Source organism: Lagopus leucura, unplaced genomic scaffold (genome assembly GCF_019238085.1).
Source record: "Lagopus leucura isolate 7727_CA_CO unplaced genomic scaffold, USGS_WTPT01 Super-Scaffold_100014, whole genome shotgun sequence".
Lineage (NCBI taxonomy): Eukaryota > Metazoa > Chordata > Aves > Galliformes > Phasianidae > Lagopus > Lagopus leucura.
In genome coordinates, this window is record NW_024962268.1 from 15,084,095 (window position 1) to 15,106,492 (window position 22,398).

A 22,398-nucleotide genomic window follows, 5' to 3' on the forward strand; every position below is an offset into this window, starting at 1 on the left:
GGACTTGCTGTACAGAATCCACTGTGTTAGCCCATATTTTAAGGGCAGTGCATAGATTTGGTGGAGAGCTCACCTCATAACGGGTGGCAAACCAGGGATAATAAAGCAAAGCGATCCACTGCAAATGCCAAAAAGAAATAACTCCAGATATGCACTGTATTACTTTACATCAGTGTGTCAGTGTACAAGATGAAGCCTGTTTAAGACTCTACCAGATCTTATAATCCTGTTTTATAATTAATTAGAAAACATGTGGGTGTCTTAAACTTAAGACAGCCTCTTTCCAAGTAATCAGGGTTAAGCTATATCAAAGATATATTTTTAAAAACAAACAGAAAGCCACATAAACTTCTGTTTTACCTATTAGGTAATGAGGACCACAAGTACACCAATCAGAAGAGGCAGGAGGTTGGCCAAAGAGGGCAGGCTGCATGGAATTGTAACAGACTGATCTCCACACAGACGATCTCACAGGTCTCCATCCAGAATACATCGGGGCATTTTTATCTGAGTTTTATTCCTGCCAGTGACTCAGAGGGAAGCAAGGAGTATTGTTTGCTGGATCTCTTGCTTTTTGCTGCTTTTTGTATAACAGGGACAACAAATACAAATGTGGCCTTTGTAAAGACTTTGGAGACCTGTGGAAAGCAGACCTACAGAAAACATTCTCCACCCAGTATCTCCTAGACACATCGCCATCACTTCCATCAGTATCTGGATCCAAGGGATTGCTCCTTTCCTGCCCCGAGCCTCAGCAGGCACATTCACCCTCTGTGCAAAACAAACACTTGTGCCAATGCCTTTTTTCAGCACGAGTCAGAGCATACAGATGCTCCCATTTGCGAGAAGCTGGGTGCTGATGGCTAGGCCCAGTGGAAAGGATGTACCCAAATTAAGCGGCCACTTCTGTCATGTTTGCCATGGGGACGAGCAGGAGGGTATTTTTAACATAAGGCACTTCCTCTGTCAGTCTGGCAAAGCCCAAGGTCGGTGACCTTCCAGACACAGTGCAAACACCATCTGTTTCCCCAGGAGATTAAAGATATTTAAGTGATGCAGGTGAGGACACTTTGTTTCTTTGGGACAGTTCATTGCTTTTGTTGTTACTAAACTTGATACGTGAAAACTTTTGTTTTCAAGCAATTGTCCATGACCTTTTTGAAAGATTTGACAGACCAAAAATCCCAACAACCATATAAGTGAAACACCTACAACCTGTGTCTACAATTTAGAGAGGAAAGAAATAATAAATTGATTTATTGTATCATTTCCTTCTATTAAAAAACAAAAAAACAAAACAAAACAAAAAACAAAACAAACTAACAAAAAAAAAACTGAAGTAAATTATAAATACATGAGAAGTTTTGGGGAAACTTGCCCTCTCTTTCCTCCCTGGAAACAGACCAATGTAATATAAAACAAATATGCAATTTTTTACTAGGTAAGTGGGCAACAGCTGATAGTCAAGGCCACATGCTGTACTTGCAAGGAGGTCTGGGAGGTCTGTCACTCTAGGTGATACAGTCAGCATTCCTTCAGAGGAGTATTTTATCAAACAAAGCCAACCATTTCTTATGCTGAACTGAGTGAGGAGTACTGTAAATCCAACCACTTTTCTAGCAAAAATAAGACAATTACGTGTGAGAATGAGATAAGTCCCAGCAGAAAAAATGCCCAGGTAGTGTGGACTCTGTATCTGTGGGACTTGTTGTTTCAGTCCATTTGGAAGAACTATAATATTCGCTAAACAATGCAACATGAAGTATGGGAGCTGCATTTTGCAGTAATGCTGGGAATTCACCTTTCACTTAAAGTAAGTACTAGAATGTTATTATTTTAAAACAAGCATAAAAATCCAGGTTATGCAAGCATAAAGCTCCACATTTTCAAAATTTATACACACTAAGGATCTGAGCATCAAGACTTACATGAACAAAGCATTCAGACACTGTCTGGACTTCTGCCAGCTAAGATAATTCACGTATTTCTGAGTACTAATACCCAGGCTGTCAGAAAACAGCACCACATACCTGGGGCATGCTTCACTGCTTATCTAGGAGAACAATTGTAATGAAGATAATAATTTCTGAGATGAGTACTCTGAAAAGCAAAGATGCTCCAGTTTCAGACATGCATGCTGTCTGTCTGACACCCTTCCAGCAACAATATGACTAAGAGCTGTCTGCTTGCACTCCGAAAGATTAAGGCATCTGGTGCCATCTGAGATGCATTATGGTCCTAGAGACATCCCCAGAGGGCTGCATGTGTCTGGAAGAGGTATAGGAGGCACCTGTCCTGCAAAGACAGTCAAAAACAAGCTGGTGTAATCCAGAGGATCTCAGATACACTGAATGCCTATACCTGAACAAATGAACTGAATGATTAGGTAGGCCAAAGGTAACTACTGTCTTTCTGGCTACTGGAAGGGGGAAGGTAATTTAGTAGCTGAAGATACATAATGTAAAGTAGGAATTTTCAGTGCAGAAGCTTAGCTTTCCTTGTAATATGTAAGGTTCTCATGTATCTAGTTAGCATCACACCAGTTTGACACAGACATCGTTACTAAAGGTAAATGACGGTTTTATTCTCAGTCACATTCCTGCTTCCTAAAAGAAGAATTTATTTCTAAAGACACGTATTCTTTGTCACCTTTGTACACCATGACTCTCTCTGAAAAAGCTGGTTGTTGTGAAGACTGCTACCCAGAAAAAGAGAGCATGGTCTTTCAGGTGTGTTTGGAAGCCTATCTGTAAAGTCAGTCCTGGAAACCAACACCAGATGGGCCAAGTAACCAGATTTGCATTGTCCACTGACTACAGAATGCAGACACACATCAGAGATAAACAGGACACTGAGGAGCATGTACGTGTGGCTGAAACACAAGAAGCTGAACCTTGAGGATCCAAGGCCAAAAAATCTCACAGGGCATTACACCTTCATGATGTTTATGACTATTTTCTTCAGACGTTAAGAGTTCAGCTGCCACAACAAATATCCTCCTCTTGAACAATTGTTCAAGAGATTTCAAGAATAGCAAGGGCAAAAAAAGGATGAAAATCGCCTTACGGGATTAGAGAAGACAAGAGCTTTCAAGATAAAGAAGTAATTAAAAAAAAAATCCATATTGGGTTAAATTGATCATTGAAGACGTGGTTTCTACAACATGCTAGTTGTGCTTACAGAGCTCAACATCCTATTTGAATATCAGCTGCTAGTATTTTACCTGTTAAGTAAAGATGATTGCTGCTGAGTGTGTATGTGAGGGAAGACAAAGATCAGTCTTGTAGCTCAATTTTATAGTTCAGTAATCTACTAGAACTGCCTGCAGGCATTTTATTTTTTTCATTGCGCTCTATCCTCTGTGAATGCCTTCAGAACTGGGTTTTAAAGTACTTAAAACCACCTAAATGCAAGAAGGACAAGAAGGACTTTGGCACATTAAGGGTATAGTCTAGTTAGGTCATGTTCTCCACCATCAACTCTGCCTCCTGTATGGAGTCTGCTTTGTCACATGAGGCTGGGATTTGCTCATTTGGTGTGCTCACACACTGCACTGGCGCTGTGGGAGGTAAGGAACAACAGCACCTCTGAGTCAGCCCACAGAGACATGGGCACTGGCAGAGGATTATACTCTGAAGAAGACTGTCAGGAGATGGACCACACAGGATCTATCCTTTATTTCAATGTGCATGGCCTGCGTTGATGCTCAAATATGTGTAACATTTGTGTGCATTTCTACCCAGTATTTTCACATGTAGCTTCTGATGAAAATAGGATGCTTATCTGTATGTATCATTATTTTTGTGGTTGTGATTAGTACTTGAAAAGCCTTACTATTCAGGTAACAGTAAAGATTTGCTTTGATTTTTTATATTGCATATGTAATATACATAGTTCTTAAAACAAAACAAACAAACAAACAAACAAACAAGATGAAACAGACTTGTCTCTCATTTCTCCCCATGAGATTCACTTATCAGTTCTGCATGAAGCTGGCATAAAAGTCAGTAAGCAGCAGTCCAAAAATATCTGACAATGAAACGGTGCGAAAGTGCTTCTAGCTGGAGCTTTAACCTTCATTTGAATCTCAGTCTTCACAGAATGCTGCAAGAACCATGATCAGGAATGAGAAGTGTTGAACCAGGGTGTCTGTGAACCCTAGTTTGGAGAGGGACTCTTCCTCCAGCTGCCCACCACAGACTGCCCCCAGAATACAGTACCAATGACAAAATGGTGGCTCTACTCACTGAACGTTCGGACCACATCGCTCGGCGTGCTGGCAGGGCTGGATCCATAGGAGTTTGCTGCTCGCACTGCGAACTGGTACTTGGTATTTGGGAGAAGTCCCTTGAGCACCATAGATTCCATCTGGATCTGCTCTCTTATTACCGTCCAATTGCTGTCAAGGTCTGGCCTTCAGGGTTAAAAAGAACAAGATTGTAAATAGGTAAGGCTGGCTGTATAAATTAATTGCCTTTAAACTTTCCAGGGAAATACATAAAATAAATGAGATACAACCTGCAAAATCATGACTGAAATCCTTAATTCTTAAGAGCCAGACTGTGCAATCATTACTTAACCTGTGACATGGAAAGACTGCAGTACAAAGTGATAGAAAAGAAATATTCTGATTTTGCCTATAAAGCAAAGGAGGTGGTTTATTCGATAATTTGAAAATTAGCTTCTGTTTGTCTGTTTTTGTGGATTTGGAGCTCACAGTTTTCAAAAGAGGGGACGTCACCAGCAGGTCCCCATCTCCTCTTCCGCAGCATAATACTATTCTTTGCAATGGAAGAGGAAAACATCTGATTTATTTATAAGAGCTGTACTCTAATGCTTCAGAGACCACCTTTCAAATGTACAAAAGCATTAGCAGAATCGGAATCTAATTTTAATTTCCCAGGCAGTGAGGTTAATCTTCCCCACACTGGAAAATCTGGATCCAAAGTCTTCTCCCTGGAAATGACAAAAGAACTGAATAATAATGCAGAGAACCTGGCCTTTGCAAAAATATTTTCTTAGCCCTTGGGCCACACCTAGATAGGTCTTGACTCGTACTGGAAATCAGTGACCAACAAATGTCTGTTCTGTATACATTACAATCCAGCTGAAATCCGCACAACCATTCACTTGGTTTGGTCTCAGCACGAATGTAGGAAAACTAGAAATGCTTACGTTCGTCTACAAAGGGATATGTGAAGGAGAAGGCTTGCTTCAAACACCTTGAGAGAACGTTCTAAAGCTTTCACACCATTTCTGCTTTCACTAAAGGAAGTCTCGTCAAGAAGAAAATTGAATGAGAAGGTAAATGAATGTAAACAAAATCAAAACATAAACATTAAATCCAGAACACCTAAAATATTTAAATTAAAGCCTATGAAAGTAAAATAGGGAAAGAAATGACCTTTCTGAGAAAGTCATTCCAGTGCCTGTTTCTAAGATGTCCTTGTGGTATTTATTACAGGAAATAACCTCCAAGTGCTCCCTGAATCTACTGATGTTTACATAGGACTAGCTGCAAATGTTTCCAACAGCCTTCCAGTGAATATTTTAACATGAGGCAGGCATTTTGTATTTGTTTATTTGCAGCTGGAAGGAAGTGCCAAAATTAATGTATGTTTTATTTTATCAGTCAATACAAGATTTTGATCACTGAGGTTTCACTCCTTTGAGCCAGCAGGGCAAGTGTACTGATAAAGCTGTAGCACCCAGCTGCCTGACTCCTACACAGTGGCACGCTGTGCCAAATATTTTACTGTCTCACTAAAAATAAACCTAAAATAAGATAAATGTGCAAGATGCAATGATGGCTAAACAGACCATCCTCAGTCACCCTCCATCACCATTTCCTGGTAGACAGGAGGACATTGATGTTGGCCTCTCTGTCACTGTTTCCCTTTTCTGAGCTTTTGATGCCCAGGCCAAAATGAAAACTTTTAAAGTCTTTTCCAAATGAAAGCTGTTAATATCGCTTCTGTCCACATGCTCACTTTGCAGCATGTTCTCAGTTTTCCTACACACATCTTTTTTCCTGCTCTAATTGCAACAGAAAGGATTCCTGCCCATTAAAAAATGGCCTTCAAGCTGCTCTGTAATGCACCCTGCCAGTATCAGTGCCGAAATGGGAAAAGCCCAAAGGAGATACTACTGCCTTTACAGATAGAGGAGAAAATGTCACAACTTCACAAACAGCAGGCTAGTCTTCAACTTCACTGTCTTTCAAAAGACTTCGTTCTACAGAAATGAATAGCAGAGGAAATGTCTGCAAGTGTGTAAGTCTCTGCTGCTGAAGGAGAGGAAAAAAAAGAGATTTATCACTTGAACTTTGCTATTTCTCCAGAACATTCCCTGTGTGAACAAATCGGTACAAGACTATAAAATGGCAAACAGATGGAGAGAGGAACACAGTGAACTCATACTCTCAGGGCAGCCAACTCTTGTGTTTTCTAAGCTTGGAGCTTTTTGCTGAATTTCACTTCAAGTCAACTTTTACACGAGGAGGGCTCATCTTGATGCCTCTTTCTCATCATCTCACAGAGATATCTCCCCTGGGTCAGTAGAGGTTTGTCTCCAGCCAGGACCTTGCAGAGCTGTTCTGGGTGATGTCTCTGTGCACGACACATTTTCTGCTCTGGAAGTACAGCTGTGCATCTCCATACCAAAATATGATGCAATAAGAATCTGGTCAATGACAGAGTTGGAGTGGTTGGAGTGTTTTTAAAATAATAGATTTATAGGTAAAGTCATTAGGACTGAACAGATATAAACTGAGCGCGGAACTCTGTCCCAGCTATGCCCAAAAACATTTGGATTTTTGCTCTACATTGTTTGGGGATTTGTTCAGCCCAGAAAGGAAATATTTCTGATGTGGAGAACAGTAATGTTACACTCATTTGAGCTTTCTCTTAAAGATCAACTGAAAATTATTCAAGAGTGAAATGCCTGATCAATTTTAATTAAATTAATCAGTTTCACAAGGTTTTTGATTGCTTACTTGTGCCATGTTTCTATTCATGATAAGTACCATGTTCAGCCTACAAAATGTTTTTTAAGATATACCTATACATTACAGTCTTTATTTAGTATGGAAAATATTCAGTGTAGAAAATAATGCACCACATGATATTATTTTTAGTATTTATTTACCTTTGTTATGACACCTTCTATAAAACACTCTAAACAATATACCAGGTCAATTGAGGAAAATAACAAAATAAATAGACAATATTCTAGCCTTATTCTTTTGTAAAATGTTATGCTGACATCATTAAACATTTTTACTTCTACTATTTCTTTTTCTTCATTAATTATCTTTTCAGGTATTTTGCCCTTTCAGACTGTGAGGTAAGAGTAAAACCAGAAGTATCTGTTTCATGAATTAACCAGAAAAACTGTAAAAAAATAAGGGTTTTTTGCAGGGCTTTCAGAGGAGTGTCCCCATCAGAACTGTTGTTTTGGGTTCTGTGAAAGTGAAAGCAATAATTGAACAACTACAACATTCATGGTCTGGAAGTTCACAGCCAAGTTACTTAAAAATTACAATTTCTGTTGTACATAAAAGTATAACAGTCCTGTGTTCAACACTTTTCTAACTATAGGTCAAAAAGACTTGTATATTCAAAATGTTTCTACTGGGAAAGAGCCAAGCTTTGCCTTAGATGCTTTTAACAAGCTTCAGCATGAGATATTCAAATATGACAACCCAATATATTGCAGCACCAAGGACAGACAGTTCAGAGCAGAATGGATTCAAGGATAATTAGACATCTGGGTATTCAGGTGAAAATATCTGACATTTTTGAGAAAGCTCTTTTCAGTATCTTATGAATAGAAACACAAATTACATTAAAGCCCAGGATGTTGCTATGTAGACTTTCATAAGATTTTTTTTTAAAATAAAATATTTTTAGCATAAACCATTGGAAAATTTACATTGAGCTTGAAAGCATTGAGCTTCCAGCAATCCCACGAGTTCTCTCAATTTCAACATATTCTTTTATGCATTCCCCGTGAACTGTGTCGATAAGAGTAAGGCCTATATTCACATTCTGATCTTAAGCACTTAACTAAGCTGAGAGTGTGGTCTCCTTGGGATTCTCCTATAGTCAAGAGCAGAGCAGAGCTTACCCCTGCCCATAACACATCTGAAATCACCTATGGCCTTCTGCTGCCTATAGCAAACTAAAATGTGCAAAGTTTCCTCCCAGGGAAACCGCGCAAGTGCCAAAAAAAGGCCCAAATTGAGACCTCAGGCAGAAGGACACATTATCTCTGAGAGTATCCCTAGGAGAATTTATCCTTGCTTCTGATGACATTCTGGTAGGTGCAAGCAATTAACGAATTAAAGTCCGTGAGTTTTCAACACCCACTATCACAATTGTTGAAATAAAAAGACATTTCCTTCATCTCAGTCTCTCAGCATGGTTCCTATATGGTCAAAGTAATAGAAGTTGGTCCTGAGGGGCCTGAAATGATGCAAACCATATCATAGTTTCTAGAGGCTTTGCTGCATCCACAAAAAAGTTACAGATTTGCATTGTTATTAATTTTGCAGAAAAAACTCAGTGTAATATCTGAACTGTATTTCTTTAGCATCAGAAGACTTAACTCTAAATTTGTTTGCACTGTTTTGTTCTAGTTTTTCATTGGTTTGATTTCAACAGCTTTAACTCATGTTAATGCTCTTCATACTAGTTAAAACTACATGGAGCAAAATACAATGAAGCTTTAAGTTAAATCTTTATTTCTAACTGCATTAGGGCTTACAGTGCTTTGAACCTTCTCCAAATACATACTCAAGCTTCCAAGTCTAAGAGAGCATAATCCCACATTTAACAAGAATACTTTAAAACTCAAACTAAAGAGTATAATCAAAACACTGTGCTGTTAGCAAATTCTTTCCCAAAGTCTAAAAACAACAAAACACTGAAATTTCAGTACCTCATATGTCTTACTTAAATGGTGAAGCAATTTTCTGCTCTCCATCTGAACAAAAACATTTAAAGGTGTGCTTTCAACACATGAAATGGAAACAGTGATGCCCGCTTTACACATTAGTGGGCCCCTGGTTCTACGATGATGTGTAGACTCTATTTTACGGTAAGAGAACACACGTGTCTGATGTACTTGCAGTCAGAATCTAACAAAATCCCCTTCCTATCCAATGAATAGATAATCATTAAGAGATGAAGAGAAGAGAGAAATGGCTAGAAAACAATTACTGTGGAGAAATAGATATTGGAAAAATTACATGGTAATTCCTCAGCAGAGGTTACATGATGACCATAATGCATCTTCAGCCTTCATGCCCTGCATCTCACTGCAGTGAATACTGGGTGGTTTCCCAATGAGTATGAGGCATTTTGATTCCAATACAAAGTCCAACATAAGTTCACTAGTGGGTTTTCAACTTGGGAATTTTTCGCACTGTATCAGTATCTTCTAGACTGTAATCATACTTAAAGCACTGAAAACCAATGGTTTTTTTCCTGTTGGTTTTTACAACAAAAAATCTTTTTAAAAATGAGCGTCTTTTTTTGAAGAAGTACTTAATGACCTTTACCGCTTAATACAGATAAAGAAGCAATTCTCTGTTCTTGTGCAGGAACCTCAAATAAAATCTGTCATCACATGTTTGTTCAAAGTGTTAAACTTCCAAAAGCTGAATTTTGCGCTCAAAGTAGGGATAAACAGAGGAACCAGCACATGAAAATAAATAAGATTTGAATACAAATATTAGATTCCACAAGTATATGAACAGCAAGGTATACATACTTATTTATGCGTGCATATACAATCACCTGCTCCTTACCTTTTGCATGCATAAAGCAACTTGCCTAGCAGCTTTTCACAGTTTAGAACTATTACTACAAAATGTAGAGAGTTCTACATAAAAACAAAAGCAAACCAAAACAGCACAAAACACCCAGAGATTAAAGAAAAGTCAATACTTCATGGACAGTTGATCAATGCAGGGATAAAACAACAAATCAGAGTCCTGCAACTCAAGACTCTTCACACTCCTGTCAGTTAAACCAAAAAAATGAGTCTTCAGCCCCTGGATTTTTTCCTATAGCAGCCAAAGGCACATTTGCTCAGGGAGACCCCTCTGCCACAAACTCTTCACTCAGCATGATTCAACAGAAGTTGATGACAAGAGAAGCTTAAAACTTAATTTACCCAGGCTTTTATTAGATGAAATATATTAAACTAGACTTTTTTTTTCTTTCATCAGAAGATAGGACTTACTGGTGATTTTATATCAATTTTGATTATTTCTAGATTGCCTTCAAATTTTCATGGTAATTCAACACATATCGAGAGTGAAACCTAACATACTATATACAGTAATAAATAAATAACAAGAAGAATCTGTAGTCAGTTTGATAGCGCAGTTTAGGAAAAAAAAAAGACAAAACTACAGCACATCACCACTGAATTTCAGTTTCCACTGACAAACTTGCCTGATAAACTCCACCATGTAGTATTGTATGGGAGAGCTTCCTTCATTGGCCCCAGGTTTCCAGGATAATGCAACTTCTGAATCAGAAACAACAACAATCTGGGGCTGATAGGGTGGTGCAGGGGGCATGCAGTTATCTGTGCCAGAAGAAATGCAGAACAGCATTAGAGAAGTGAATTGACTTATATGCACAGCAATCCAAATTCACAGACTTAGGAATCAAATTTATATGCTTCTTCCCTCCCTTGTTGCCCCTGTAAAACTCCACATTTGTGGAAAATTAATAGCAAAGTACTGCAGTGCTGCATGTAAAAGGGACTTAGGTGCAAGTGGCCTGCTGTGTGACAGATGCGCTAGGGCTAATGCGAAAAAAAACCTTACCTTAAATGGTCTAGCAGGAATTTATTAAAGATTCATAACATCAGATGGCTATGAATCATATAGGTTGGAGAACTCCATTAAGATCACCAAGTCCAATCACCAACCTGACCTACCAAGTCCCATCACCAAGCCATGTCTCTCAGTGGCTATTTCAACACGTCTCTTAAATACCTCTGCTGACAGGGACTTGTTTCTGACCACTTTGCTGCTAATCCTGCCCCCCTGTTCACTCACTGCTTTGGGCAAATTGAGAATTTCACACAGTCAGCATTTACGGGTCAAGCTGATCCTGCCCTGACAGCTTCACAATAGAAAGCAGAGTTACCTTGGGATAAGGTTGTGACATCTCTGGGCATGCTGGGTCGTCCCTTCCCTGCCCAGCCATAGGCTCCAACACTAACGCGATGTGGGGTACCAGGTTTCAAATCTCCAATAACAACTTCCTACCAGAGTCAAGAGAAAACAAGACAAAAACAACTGCAAGAGTCAGTGGAATCTGACACGATGTTTTCCATGCAGCCTTCTGGGAGGACTGCTGCCTTCCAGCCCTGCTCTGAAAAAAAACACGAAGGTCACCATGTGCTTCCTCTCAAGCTGCATTTCCACCCCTGGGGAATCCATAGGGCAGATCTGGACCTACTTCTCAGCATAACTCTCAGGGCTGTTTGTGCCCCTTGTCATGCTTTTGCTGGTCAAGTTGAAGTCACGTACTATTCTCTCCCTTGAGCCGATTGCTGGCCTTTATTATCAGCATGGTGCATTTTTCATTTTTAAAATTTTTATTTTTTAAATTGAGACCATAGGAACTTCTGAAAATAAAGCAATTTAAAGCCGTGTGAACTGACAATCTTGAATTTCTCATAGAGCAGAGCCCAGTCTCACCGCCTCTTACGATACCCCTAGCTGGCTGTTCACTTCATGCTACCAGCCTTGACCACTCACCTTTTTTGTCCTTCTGCCATAAACACAGAAAGATTAACCTACAAACAGCTACCATGTGGAAGGCAATGCTGTCCTCCACAGGAACTTCTGCAGAATATTTTTCAAAGGAGCCTGCTAAACTCTTCCAGAAAGTAGATAATGTTATCAAAAAAATACATGCTTAAAAATACTTACATAAAAATGCAGAGTTCTTTACATGTAGCCTATCTGTAGATGAAAATCCTAGATTTATTAATTTTGACAGCACACTCAAGTAAACAGTTTATATGCCTCAGATTGCTTTGCTGTGAAAAAAATGCATTTACAGAGAATTGTACAGAGAATAATTTTTTTTCACTCTCTGATATTAAAAACATTATTCACAGAGCACGTGGAACTATCTCACTTCAAGCTCGAACAGACTTTAAATCTGCATTTCCAGTTGCAGCAAAATAGTAAACAATCCTAAAATTTTATTATCTGCTAAATGTCTTCACGACGGCCTTTTGGACAAACTTTCCCTTTCTGTTCTTTGGGGAAGATATTTCATTACTAGAACATCATTTAACAACACCCTGCCATCTGTCATTTCACTAGCCATGGTTTTGGAACTCCATCACTGATTTCCTATTAACAAAGACTGTCTGGCCATTATCCTGTTTTTCCATCCTTCACCCTTAATCTGCTTGAATGATTTGGATTCATCTGAGATGACAACAATTCTGAAAAAGTAACTTCCCCGGGAGAATTAGTGAGAACATTCAAATGAAAGTATTTATCTATTTAGCTGAAGTGACTGCAATCGTTCCAAATATGACCTGAAACGATGGCTGCTGAAAACCTGTCACCTCCGCCCACTAGCAATATTGATGATCCTGCCACTCTACCCACCTTGTCATATATACTGTCCATCTGTACTTAAATTGTGTGCACTGTGTTCCTGAAAGCACCTTATAATAAAAAATCCTCTGTTACATGTCTGATTCTCTGATTGCTTTCATGCTATTCAAGAACTTGTCCTCAGAAAATAGTGAGATATTCACATATATTTGGCTCTTAGCTATTGCTTCACAAGTCAAATGTGCAATAAACTAAACAGAACTAGCCTCATTGACTACAAAGCCAATCAAAATAAAAGTTTGACTGAGGTATTTAGGTTCAACATATTTATTCTCAAAAACCACAGTAAACTACTCTCTTCTGCTTTTACTTAGGAGAAAGGTGTTAAAGTTTGATGCATCTCGAAGGAGACAACAGCCTCACAGACAGGGAATTTTGGTGCTGTATTGAAAGGTTAGCTCACAATCATTGCATCTTATTCCTTCGCTATCTTGAGCATCTCCTGCATTTTGAAACATGACACACAAAACTGAACACTACATTCCTGATGAAGCTTTATTAACATCGACTGCACTTTCTTGTCTTACATGACACTCATACTAAAATCCTGCAGAATGATATCTGGCAGTTTCATTACAATCTCACCTTCTTTAACAGTGTGAAGCAATGTGATGCCTTTTCTGCAGCATGGGAATCAAGTGCAGGCATGGATTGTGCCCTCCCTGCCTTGTGCTCCTGCCAGCTGTGCTGAACCTTTTTGTGAGCTGCACTCGAAGTCGCTTCACAGAAACCTGGATTATAAATTATTTTCCAGATAAAGTCTATTTTCCCTTTTGTTTGGTTTTAATTTGAAAAAAATGAACCAACAAATAAGAAACAAAACCCACATGGAGTAAAGTACTGCTGAAGAAGCAGAGCTGGTTGTGATGCCATTTGGTCCTCCTACCAACCCTTCCCCACTCTCAACTGCTCACTCTCCATTTTGTACCTGTGTGTTTGGCTATCTTGTAGGTCTTACGACCTAAAAAGCTCCCACTTCTAAAGCGTGCTAATTGTCCTTGCTTTTATATATACATATATCTATGTGTGCGCACAACTTCATGTATACTGGCCCAGCAGAACAAAGCTTTAGTAAATAGTACTGCTCCAGCATTCTACAGACTGCTGTCATGTATGCATTCTATATGTTAGGATGATGCAGTGCAGATACAAGACACCATCCACTTTGCTCATGCACAGGCACATGCACACACACAAGAAGAGCCAATCTCTCTACAACAGTCTCATGGGGTCCAGAGAAGTTTCTGAGAAGGCAGCAGAATTGTACCCACACCAGCAGAGGAGGCTTAGTGATGGAAACACAAATTATGCAGACTTAACCACAAAGCTTTTGCAGATTTCTGTTGCGTTTGGTATGAATATAACAGAAAGTATTTCAGCAAGAACACCACTTCCTGGGGATTAATGACAGCTGGGAGCTGATTAATCCCAGTCAGTCACATTCTCCACATGTACCCCTCACAAGTGTTATTTTTATCAAGCAGAAAACAAGGGCCCAGCCTGGAACTTCAACTCCAAAATGCCGTAATCCAAACTCAGGATTGAACCAGACAGCCGTGTCTCAGGCGTGTCCCGAGGTCTCATCTGGACAACCTCCTCTCAGCCCAGCCTCTCTTAGTTAAGACAGTGAAAGCTGTGCCAGACCCACTGACTTCACTGGATTTCTTCATTTTTTAACAAATCTCAGGAGAAAGAAAAATGCAGGAGTTTGTTGATATTTCAGTGCTTAACTGAAATCCCTGCCTTTATCCTACACAAAGCCAAGCACCTCCTGCTAACTTCCTCCTTCACAATAAGACCAATCTGTTTATTGCTCATCGGAAGCAGAATGGACAGGGCTGGAAATAATTAATGTGAATCGCTCACCAGCTGCAAACTCATTTCAGACCTATTTTATAAGAGCTGTCGGTCTCCCAGTCCTCCTCCTGGACATCAGCACTTCTGTCCTCCCCATCTCTTCCTCCTCGCCCACTGTTGGGCTGCTGTCCTTCCCATTGTTGTGTGTCTGCCAGCCTTGCTGTCCTGGTTTCCTCTAAATTGTCACCACCTGAATATAGCTGATGTTTTCTTAAACAAGCAAAACATCAACAAACACTTTGAAAGACTGAATGAAGATTTATCTATCATTAAAAATGGAACTGCTACACCCAGTATATACAACTATATATAACTGCTATACCCAGTACATACACATGTATGTATGCTATACATACATGTGTGTATACACATTCCCCTTATTTACCTCTGGATTTTGAGCTCTAGTCACTACTTTGACTACAAAAGATCCTGTCTAAGTGCTAACTAGAACCAACATTAGAGATGAATAGGGAAATATTTTTGAGGCTGAATCTATGGAAAGCTCATAGCAGATAAGTTCTATCTTATTTTAAATCACAGCTGTGACTGAGCCTCAGGTGAAGCAATACTTACAAAAATTGCTTGTCCTTCAAGTTGACCCTAGAAAAAATGAAAACAGGATTTGTTAATGAAGTAACACACTAAAAAGAGATTGCAAATACACATAAGTAATGGGTCAGCAAACAAAAACAAGGTCAGTGCTGCATCATAAGGTGTTATTTGAGTCTATTATTTACTTGCATGAGTACAGACTCTTTTTGCAGGGAGTAAGAATTATCATTGTCAGGATAAAGACAATAAAAATGTGATGTTTGATCTTTATTGGCATTACCAGCAAGAATGCTATTTGATGGATTGAAAAAAATAAGTGAGAAATACAGAGATAAAGATGAGAAGGGAGAAAATAATGTGTTAATCAATAAATAACATATCATGGCCACAAGATACTTTCATTTGCCATGATCCCAGAAACCTACAGGAGTCAGAGCCAAAACTGAGTGACTGCTGGAAATCTGAGCAACTCTCTCCCCGATGCTTCCTACAGGGAAGACTGCTGAGCATGGCCCAACATGGGCCAAAGAGAAGCAGTGAATGTATATCATGGAACAGCAGATGGGAAGGCTAAGGAAAAGAGAGGTGAGAAAATAAAAAAGAAAGAAAATGAGAGAGGAAGAAAAAGTCAAATTGTAAATAAGAACCACAAAATCAAGACCCTGCAATGCTCTATACGCACACATAAGGTTTTGATTCCTGTGCTGGTAGTGTTGTTGTCTTGGGGACAGACTCTGCTCTTTACAGAGCGCATTGTGGAAGTGTTCCCTCACTGCATCTGCCCCAAGATGCTATTCCAACCTTTGCCTGAGCCAAGGCTGGAAAATCACTGATTCTTCCTTGTTGAGCTCAAAGAGCAGGTTCCCGCCACTGAGTGGATGCAAGTGTGCTTCATAAGATCTTTTTAAAAGCAGACAGCATTAAAACCATCTAGAAGCACAGAGGGATCGCCTTCATCTCAGCACTAATTGCAGCAGAAGAGCATGGGCAGCATTCCTTTGTGAGTGGAAATTGAAGGTCAGATTGGACAGAGAAAGCAGAGAGAAAAATAAGAATGTAGAGGGCAGATAAAAGGAAAAACAGAAAAGTAAAACAGCCAAAGAAAAGTGGAAAAATAGGAAGCAATGAGAAAAAGTGCTTGTAAGAACCAAAGAAATGGAAGCTAAGAATCTTCTATGGGAGAGATTTGCACAAATGCAACAAAACAGCATGATTAATCTTTAAATTCCATCCTTTGGGAGACAACAGTCTCACAGAGATATAAAAAGAAAACATTGAAAACTACTTGTCCCCTTTAACTCTGTGCACTCACTCGTCTGTGCCAGACGCTGCAATATACACACACTGATATACAGGCTGCACAAATCCCCCTTCCTGCACAAAAGCGCACATTTGAACTTAAAAGTTCTCTTTCAGTAGACACCAGAGGTCAGTACTAGTAAGATACCAACAACTTCCAAAATTTTATGTAGTAAGTTAGCCCAACAATGTGGAGAAAATTGTGTCGGTCCTCTGAGTGGGTTTCTGAAAAGCTTTGTGGTTTCTTTTTTGCTCAGTGCACCTATCCTCCATGGGGCTCCGATCCTCCATGTAATTCACATCAAACAGGGAGCTGCAACTTCACACTTGCACGTTCCACTGTTCTGCTCTGACTGCTGATGAACACTCACCATGCTCAGCATATCCAGGCTCAGGGGAACGTCGTGTGAGAGCTGCTTAACTGCTTTGTCACCTTCAACCTCTGAGTAGAAGACCTTGCAAAGAAGATACAGTTTAAGTGATTAATGCAATAATGCAGTACTGTACAATGATTTAAAAACAACTGCAATGTTATCACTTTCTGAACAGCAGTTAAGTCTGTGATTCCCTACACTTTCAAAACCCATGAAAAGCTAACATCCCTTAATATTACCTTAATATTTGGTAGAAATCGTCAGCATGACCAGAGGCCACCGTCTTGCAGTGTTTATGCTAATCTTATGTTAAATATGGCCCAGCTTTTGGTGCACTCTTGAGCTGATCTGTGTACCTGCTTTGGCCATGATCTATTTGGACAGCTGTTGATTTGTGGGACTGATCTGCACAAGTTTGGTGTTTTACTTCATATAAAGAAGATGTTATGTATGTATGTATGATCATGCTACTACCAAAATTGCTGTGTCATAAATGTCTTCCTTCACGTCTACTGTTGCATACAGGAGACTAATGAACCAGAAATAATTTCATTTCGTATGCAAACAGACACTGAGATGCCAGAGAGTCAAATGATAACATAAAGTGAAGAAGGTTTGCATACAGCACAATTAATACTAGGTTTGTCATTGCTTTCGTTATTAGATCATGCATGAGCTCAAGAGTTAAAAATAAACTGGGACATAAATATTTCATCTACTAAATGAATAGTGAAAAATACAATTTGTGATACGGAGTTCTGTTAGTACTGCTTTGAAAAATATTGCGACTTAGAGAACCATCACTTAAACTGGCAGAATTTGCAAGTAGTCAGAGTCCCTTTTTTGGAGCTGACACCTGAACTATTAGCAATATTCTCACACTCACCTCTTCTGCGACTTCCACAGTTCTGTGTGCTGCATTATGAGCATCTTCCTAACTATAGAAACAGCTCTACAATTGGATTGGATTAGTGTCATCTACATGACCATGTGATGAAGGGGATGTGTATCAAAAATAACAGTTTCTAGAAATTCACTCACTCTCCTATTGTATGTTACTACTAAGGTTCACCATGTATGCTTTGTGTAAAACTGAGTATTGTGTTCTGTTCACTTTTACTGAAAAATCTGAATCTCTTCACTGACAAAACAAATAAAAAGTTCCAATCTTTTTCATGCTAATTCCTCTCTGATTAACATCTGTTTGGCTACTGAGTTTCATTGCCCTGGAATAGCAATTGAAGGAAAATCCAATGAACCTCTTTTTTGTTGAGAAAATGAATGGCAATTTGTGCCCATTGTTTTCTGTTTGCACTTTCAAATAGTGCCCAGTTTAGGCTAGCCACTCTGTTACTGCTCAGTGTGCAGAGGGGAACTGGGAAAGGGTCTGAAAGCTCCAGAACTGCCGGCTGAAACAGGAAAACCAACAGCTTCTCTGAGAGAGAAGGGTAAAGAGGTAAAGAGGCAAAGAGACAGATTCTGGAATAGTGAGTGCTGCTAAAGTACTGCTCAGGCTGGAGGTACAAACCTATGGATCCAAACAGTCCTAAAATCACCACAGACCTCCTTTCATTTGCACAGTGTAGTATTGACCTGCTCTGCTGTACTTCATTGCTTTATCAGCTGCAGAGAGCATCGAGACGCTTTCATGGAAGCCACTAAAGGAAAGCAATCTATACCCAGTATAAGCCGCTGGCAGCCAACCCAAATTCCCATCATAGCTCCCTTTGAACATGCAAACTGCCTGTTTCTTAAAGTTACAGTTCCATCAGTCACCCGTTCCCTGAACACCTTCCTGGCAATAGCATTATTTTTGGAGAGCAGGCTGTCATGCTTTGCTCTGCTGTGCATGTGCAGTTTTGAGGCTGCTCTCTGCTAACAGCATAAGGGATCACTTACTGTATATCCTGTGATGGTGCTTGCGTGCTGCTTTGGCATCCTCCATTGCACACTGAAAGCTGTGCAGTTCAGCGAATCCAGCAGTATGTCTAGAGGAGGTCCCAGTCTATCTGCTGAAAACGAAAAGACATTATGTAAGAATCCATAAGGCAGAAAAATGATCACGTGGCATCAACTATTCATAAAGAGTCGTGTGCTGCCTTCTTTAAAAACTGCTAGACATGAACTGCTATTTGTGTGTCACAGAATCACATAATCACGGAGTCACAGAATCTCAGAATGGTTTGGGTTGGCAGGATAGTAGAGTCCACCCAGTTCCATCCCCTTGCTGTGTGCTGGCTGCCCCCACCAGCTCAGGCTGCCCATGGCCCCATCCAACCCGCCCTTGAGCACTGCCAGGCGTTGGGCACTTCAGCTCTCTGGGCAGCAGTGTCAGCGCCTCACCGCTCTCTGAGTAAAGAAGCTCCTTGTAACATCCAACCTTGATATCCCTTCTTTTAGTTTAAAAACATTGCCCCTTGTCGTGTCACTATGTGTCTGTATAAAAAGTCAGTCTCCCTCCTGTTTATAAGCTCCCCTTAAGTACTAGAAGGCCTTCTGACAGGGTGCACCCTTTCCCTTGCCCCAAGGCAGCAAGGAATGAAAGGACTGAGGAGGGGGGAGGACATCCCCTGTTTGTGCTAAGCATCTTTTCTCACCTCAGAACATCTTGTGGACACCTCATCCACCAGGCCTCATATTCCCACATGTTCTAGTATGGGAAAAACTAAACCAAGACCAAACCATGCCCCATCCTCAGCCCTTTTCTGTTTTAGCACAGGCTGAGAAACCTTCCTTATGGGCCATCAAGAAATCTCCTGATGACTACCAACCTCTGATGCCTCAGTCCCTCAGTCATCAGCTACAGATAGGAAAGCCAATTGCTTAAGCAAGAAGCTAAGTTTATAAGAAAAGCACAAATATGCCCTCAGTTCCTCCCAGTCCCTAAGCTATAGCGGTTGGTTCGCTCCTCTTGAACCTCTCAATATTGTCATATGGCTATTCCGATCTCACAGGACCTCTCCATATCCTTCTCTTTTCTTTGCACGCTTTGGCCTTTCAGTACACTGGCAAATTTGGCTGCTTTAAAGAAAACACTGGAAGATCAGAAAACCCTGAGATACATTTCTCTAGTAACACATAAATGCCTGCATTTGCTGCTTGAGAAAGGGACAGGCAGAGATGGTTGTCTGCTCTGCAGCCAGAGCAAATGTGGCTCAACACAAACCTCACGCTGCTACACAGGGGACCAAGGCACTCCTCTAGAAGTTCCCAGTTTTCAAATACATACAGTTTCTTTGGTGGAACTGTCAAAAACTCTTATCAATTAACTGAAGATAATTAGCTTTAAAGAAAAATAAATAAAAGCACATGATCACTAAGAGCAGCTTTGAGGAGAAACTCTCCTATTTCTCATCAGGCTGGGGACATCTCAGTTCAGTGTGGGCAGAGCAAATTATGAGGGTGCTGCAAACATGGAGCAGGGCATGCCAAAAAATAAAAAATCCTAAAATGTCCCAGAGAAAGCAGCAGCAGCAGGATACCTTTCCTGGCTGATGAGATACAGACATGTGTTCGGAAGCCGCCATAACACTCATCTTGTGATCTAAGGCAGCAACCTCCCAGCCGGAGCTTGTTGACAATGAGAATTGTGCAGTGCATGCAACAGGTTACCAGGATCAAGGATTTTAACACAAACTGTCCCAACTGCTATCATTCGTGGGCTTGAAACCAAACTCATGAAACAAACAGCTGCAACAGAGAATTGATTTAAATTTTAATGTTTTAAATGTTTTAATGGCAGCTCCATGTTTTCATAGGCAATGGTTTTTACTTTACTTATGTTTTTGTATGCCCTTACTTAAACAAACTGTAATTAAAGGGCATCTTTTTTTCCCCACTAATTCTGATAAAAAATCAAGAACAATCAAGCTATTGTAAAGGTAATTTTTAGATGGGAAGCACGCCTACAACTGATTTGTCATTCCCACCAACATATTTGATTTGAACTAGAATACAAAACATAGCAGCTTACAATCTCTGCAGAGTATCAATCAACATCAATACCTGAGAAGTTAAACCAAAAGCAGACCTGATAGTCTTGCCCTTTTCATGCTGACTCTCTATTTTCCCTTGATATGAAAAGCTGTTTTACAGTTTTAGTCTGAATGAACAAGTACGACCAGGTTAATATTTGGTTAACATCAAAAGCTCATTGTTTTCAAGTTCCCCATTACTTTCAAGTTACCTATAACTTTCAAGTTACCAAGTTACTCTTCTCCAGTAAAAAAACCCAAGACAATGTTGGTACGATCATGAAAGGATAACTATAAATGAAGCTTAAGAGAGCCATCCTTCTTTCCCTGTTCATTCCTTACACCTGAAGCTTTAGGTATTCTTAGTGGAAAATAAATCCCAAGGACTCCCGGTGGTTATGTCCCGGGCAAAACTGCACAAAAACTTCTACACTGGGACCACACTAAGAAATTTTCTTTTACTATTGAAACTATACAGGAAAAGAAATACCAACCAACCAAATGAACAAACATACAGCTTCAGGAAAAGGCACAAGCCAGTTGTATGTTACTGGCTTACATCTCCTACGCGCCTAAGGATCTTGCTTCTCAATAAATCCTGAAAACGAAAATGCTCTTTAGCATCTACAAGAATGATTTAAGTTGGAAGGAACATTAAAGGCCATCTAGTTCCAAACCCCTGCTGTGGGCAGAACCACCAGCCACTAGATCACTCTACCCAGGATCCCATCCAACCTGGCCTTGAACACCATCATGGAGAAGTTCTTGTGGATGTATTAGAGCAGTGTTCCACTTGTACGATAAAGTGGGGAAACATTCTTAGCACTCTGCCTACGCTAATTGTCCTTTTTCACTGTGATGATCTAAGCACAACTAGTGGAATCATTCAAAACAGCTGCAGTCCACACTAGCAGGATCTTACTCCACAGATCCAAGCCTCCAGTCAGAACTCTGATCTCTGTCCCAGCACTTTCCATTTCCCAAGCAGCAAAACTCAGAGCTGCAGCCTCCCTCAGCAACTCTCCAGGGACATGGTGAATGTCTTCCTTCCCCAGCTTACAGGGAATGGATGTGGAACAGAGCACGTCCTGAACAAACAAACACAGTCAGCGCTTTGGGCAGTGGAGCCAAGCAACCCACAGGCTTTTAAGCTTGCTCCTGAGATGCTAAGAACTACCCAGGACACTAACGATAGACTGGACAGGCTGCCCAGGGAAGCTGGTGGAGTCACCATCCTTGTAGGTGTTCAAGAAATGTGTAGATGTGGCACAGAGGGACAAAGTTAGTGGGCATGGTGTTGATGGCCTGGACAGATGATCTTAGAGGTGATTCTGTGATTCTGTGATACATTCATATATTTTAATGGCCTGTACAGTGTCTGGCACAAGTCCAGGCTCCTAGGGAAAAGCGTGAGATGGTTTGGAGAACAGCACAAATCACAGACCATTTTCATAAGCCAGTATGTACATATTCTGGGAAGGAAAGAAGTTCAGCCATAAACATCAGTCAAGTCTTGGTATGCTACTTGCTCTCTGAGCCCTCATCTACTTTATTAGCCTAGACTCAGTCTCGTACATCTCTACTTTTCTTGGTAGCTCTGAACACATCAGTGCGTGCCACCTCTTTTTGCTTACCTCCTGCCCTCAGAGGCACTTATAAAAGACAAGAGCCTCTGTCT

General features: G+C 40.2%; 1 protein-coding gene across 4 annotated transcripts in view; it reads right to left on the reverse strand.

Annotated features, from left to right (window-relative positions):
* Positions 1-22,398, reverse strand: part of EGFLAM (EGF like, fibronectin type III and laminin G domains) — a 76,588-nt gene that overhangs the window by 37,409 nt on the left and 16,781 nt on the right. For 2 of the 4 annotated variants that reach the window (XM_042875389.1, XM_042875392.1), the window contains exons 2-7: positions 18,646-18,758; positions 16,744-16,827; positions 15,095-15,121; positions 11,169-11,286; positions 10,464-10,599; positions 4,248-4,414 (exon numbers count right to left, since the gene is read on the reverse strand). In XM_042875389.1, the coding sequence (XP_042731323.1) occupies positions 4,248-4,414; positions 10,464-10,599; positions 11,169-11,286; positions 15,095-15,121; positions 16,744-16,827; positions 18,646-18,758 (645 nt within the window). The remainder of the gene's footprint in view (positions 1-4,247; positions 4,415-10,463; positions 10,600-11,168; positions 11,287-15,094; positions 15,122-16,743; positions 16,828-18,645; positions 18,759-22,398) is intronic. The other 2 variants (XM_042875390.1, XM_042875391.1) reach the window with 2 other exon arrangements.